The 3428-nt window shown below is 38.8% G+C and overlaps 1 protein-coding gene across 1 annotated transcript in view; it reads right to left on the bottom strand.

The window, feature by feature from the left end:
- Nucleotides 1–599: 599 nt before the first annotated feature.
- Nucleotides 600–3428, bottom strand: part of slc19a2 (solute carrier family 19 member 2) — a 12679-nt gene continuing 9850 nt past the window's right edge. Inside the window, exons 5-6 of the mRNA XM_031851983.1 lie at nt 2563–2704; nt 600–2448 (exon numbers count right to left, since the gene is read on the bottom strand). Of these exons, the coding sequence (XP_031707843.1) occupies nt 2293–2448; nt 2563–2704 (298 nt within the window). The 3' untranslated portion in view covers nt 600–2292. The remainder of the gene's footprint in view (nt 2449–2562; nt 2705–3428) is intronic.

Below are 3428 nucleotides of genomic sequence, written 5' to 3'. Positions count from 1 at the left end.
ATATGACCATAACCAGTTTGTTTTTTACTGAAATATTCCTGTTCAAAGGATTACCAATAACATCTGTGGAGCTGACAGCGTGAATCCTAATGATGTCCACTTATCCAGTCAATATGAACTACATCTGGTTCAGGAAGTCAATGATTCCAGATGATCAATCTTGAGGGATTATTCTCCATGAGGTTGACAGTTCTGCATTTGAGTGAATTATCTCAACAATTAGATTCACGATTCTAAATTTGTACTAATTTTAACATATTAGCGTTATACATAGATACAAAAATCAAGATTCACAGACAGAATAATTACGTTTAAATTACATTTACAAGAAAGAAAATACATAACTTAAAGGCAACTACTTGACATGTTTCCATAAAATATTGAGGCGTAATAGTACTTCTAATGTGTTACATTTGAAACCAGCGAAAAAGTCATGTTTGTATTTAAATATGTATTATTTCCTCCTGCAATGGCATAGCTGCTGTATTGTACTCTCATTGATCATTATTGGCACTGGTGAGGAGTTTGTGTATCAGGTTCATCAATATGTATCTTTAATGAATGACAATGAAATGTGTTTGATGTTATGCTGCTTCTATCTGTACAAGATGTTCATTACTACAAATTAGATGTGACCCAGAGCCACTTTATGTGTAGCACTGATTAGCACATGTAAGAATGCTATCATGCTAACGAAGCACCGCATCCCAAAGTCCAGCCTCAAACCATCGCGAGTGTGTCCGAGAACTCCTGCTCCTGTTTTACTGAAGAAAAACACCACTGGACAGAAGATGTTATTTCTGTTTATTTAGAAGATGTATAGAGCGACTACAAAAACAGTGAAAATACAGAACACAAAAACATGATTCTGCAAAAACATTTTGATTTCTTTGTGATAGAAATTGCATAGAGACAACTTAGATTGTTTATAGAACCTTCACTAGTAAACTACACTCAAGACTTCATGTATGAGCTAAATGTCAAATAGTGCAAAGAAAGGAACGGAATGAACACAGACAAAAGAGTCCGTCCTCTGCTTCACATCCAGCCGCCAGCGATGTCAAAAGAACTAAACATCAATAAAAGAGGACACAATAGTTCAATCCATTTGTTGTACAAAGAGAAATTAGAAATACAGATCACCTTACTTGTTAAATTGTTCAAGCTATTTTTTATTTGTTCGCTGATCATAAAACATCATTTCTATGCATGTTGACAAACATTCAAAAGAAGTATTACATACCAGATGTACAGTTACAACTGATCCAATACTGTTGTAACAGTTGTTTTTAAGTGACACATGAGCTTCATCAGTGACATTAAGAAATACCAGAGGCTGGCACAGTGCCCAAAATATAAGTTCAGAAGAATCAGTGGAGAACATTTTGACAGTGGAAAGGAAAAGGCACTATTTGTAGTGTTCCAAGATGAGATGAAGAGTTACTGGTGTGTGTGGAACACTTCAGGTATTTGTACTTTATATTTGGCCATGTTTTCTAAATGAATTTGGTTGATGTCAGACAACACTTTTAAGTCTTTTTGCCAAAGCAACACTAATCCTGATGTATCTCTGTCTCTGTAGTCCACAGACACACCAACGACTCACACTGTGGCTCTGGGTCACATCTAATTTGTAGTAATGAACATCTTGTACAGATAGAAGCAGCATAACATCAAACACATTTCATTGTCATTCATTAAAGATACATATTGATGAACCTGATACACAAACTCCTCGCCAGTGCCAATAATGATCAATGAGAGTACAATACAGCAGCTATGCCATTGCAGGAGGAAATAATACATATTTAAATACAAACATGTCTTTTTCACTGGTTTCAAATGTAACACATTAGAAGTACTATTACAGTACCATTCCTAGTGTCTAAAGGCACAAGTTCAACAAGCTGGGAAACATACAGAATTACAATTATGAACATTTGAAATATTGTGCGACATAAATCTCAGATGGAGCCTTTTCATCTGATCTGTGATCAGCAAAGAGAGGAAGTATATATTTGTTTCAATGACTTCAATGACTAAAGACCCACTCTGTAACACTCATGGTTTGGTCCTACTGCATCTTTTCTGTCCAGTTGGGTCTCAGTGGGGAACATTAAATGGATCATGAATGGGTTAGACAGCAGTATGATGACATCATGTCATCCTACCACATAGTGGCCACAACAGAGTACTACAGCTTCATTCATTATTAACAACACAATGACGTGATGACTGCAGCTCACTCACTAATGCTGCTTTATTCAGTATGTGAGACGCCATCAGTAACCATCACTTGATTGGAGACGAGTCAGACTCCGTTCCTGCTCGGCTGTTGGCCAGCACCTCCTCTTCCTGCTTAGAGCACCTCCTGGAGGCCAATTTGTAAAGTGCAGCGAGCAGAAAGACCAGAGAAATGACAGCAAAGTAGCCGCCATAGATGAGGAACTGAGGGAAGGAAACAAGACATCTATCAGATCCTCTCTGCAGGAGGTGGAAAATGTCCCCATGTATGTTGTCATAGGCAACTAAAGGTGGGCGGAGCCTATTGTACCCCCTCACCTGAGTAAAGACATCGAGGCCAAGGCCGGCCGAGTCCACCACAGCCACAGTGAGCAGAGTCTGCAGCAGCAGGGCCATGAAGGTGTTCACCCCGAACACTAAGGCGTAGCGCTGCATGTTGAGACTGGCAGCAATCTGATACCTGACGGGTCAGAGGAAGGTCACACCTGTAGTACACCGTCTGTCTGAAACACTTCTACATGTCTCCACAAGCTACTAGACAATCCACAAAGTAGGACAAAGTTTTTGCTGGTGATTCAACACTTTTTAGAACATATCCAAGAACCCGAGATGAATGTGCTTCTTATTGTGGACTCACTCCTGATGTTTAGAAACGACGGGCAATGGCTGCTATAATCTGGAACATCGTTACACAAGTTTCTCATTTCTCATTCCAGAAGTCTGGGAACATTAACAAACAAAGGGCATAGTATCTAAACCAGTACTGCTTAACGTAGAGGAAGCAAATCCGTCTGAGAAAAGGACCCACGGTTCTAAAAGCGTGTTCCTTCCTGAATATACCTTCCTCCTTCTTTATATCACTTTTTAAATATGAATATTTATATAAACACACGAGTACCGACTTTCAGTACGACTGTCTCTAAACAGTTCAATAAAACTTATAACAATACAATTATTGATTTTGAACTGTGTCTACATGCATTTGAGATCCTGACTGTAAATATCTGACACTTGGACTAACCCAATAAAAATATTAGGTTTAGACACGTCCAACATGTCATGCTAGTTTACTAAAAAAGTGCAAACTCAGCGGTGTCACTGGTGCAAAAGTGTTGCATAGTTAACAGTGATAGCCCACCATAGCCAACAGTGATGAAGTGGTCCATAGCCAACAGTGATGAAGT

Source organism: Anarrhichthys ocellatus, unplaced genomic scaffold, assembly GCF_004355925.1.
Source record: "Anarrhichthys ocellatus isolate YVR2014 unplaced genomic scaffold, GSC_Weel_1.0 scaffold12, whole genome shotgun sequence".
NCBI lineage: Eukaryota > Metazoa > Chordata > Actinopteri > Perciformes > Anarhichadidae > Anarrhichthys > Anarrhichthys ocellatus.
Note: the sequence above shows the minus strand (reverse complement) of the source record. Positions and strands in the feature narration are given on the sequence as shown.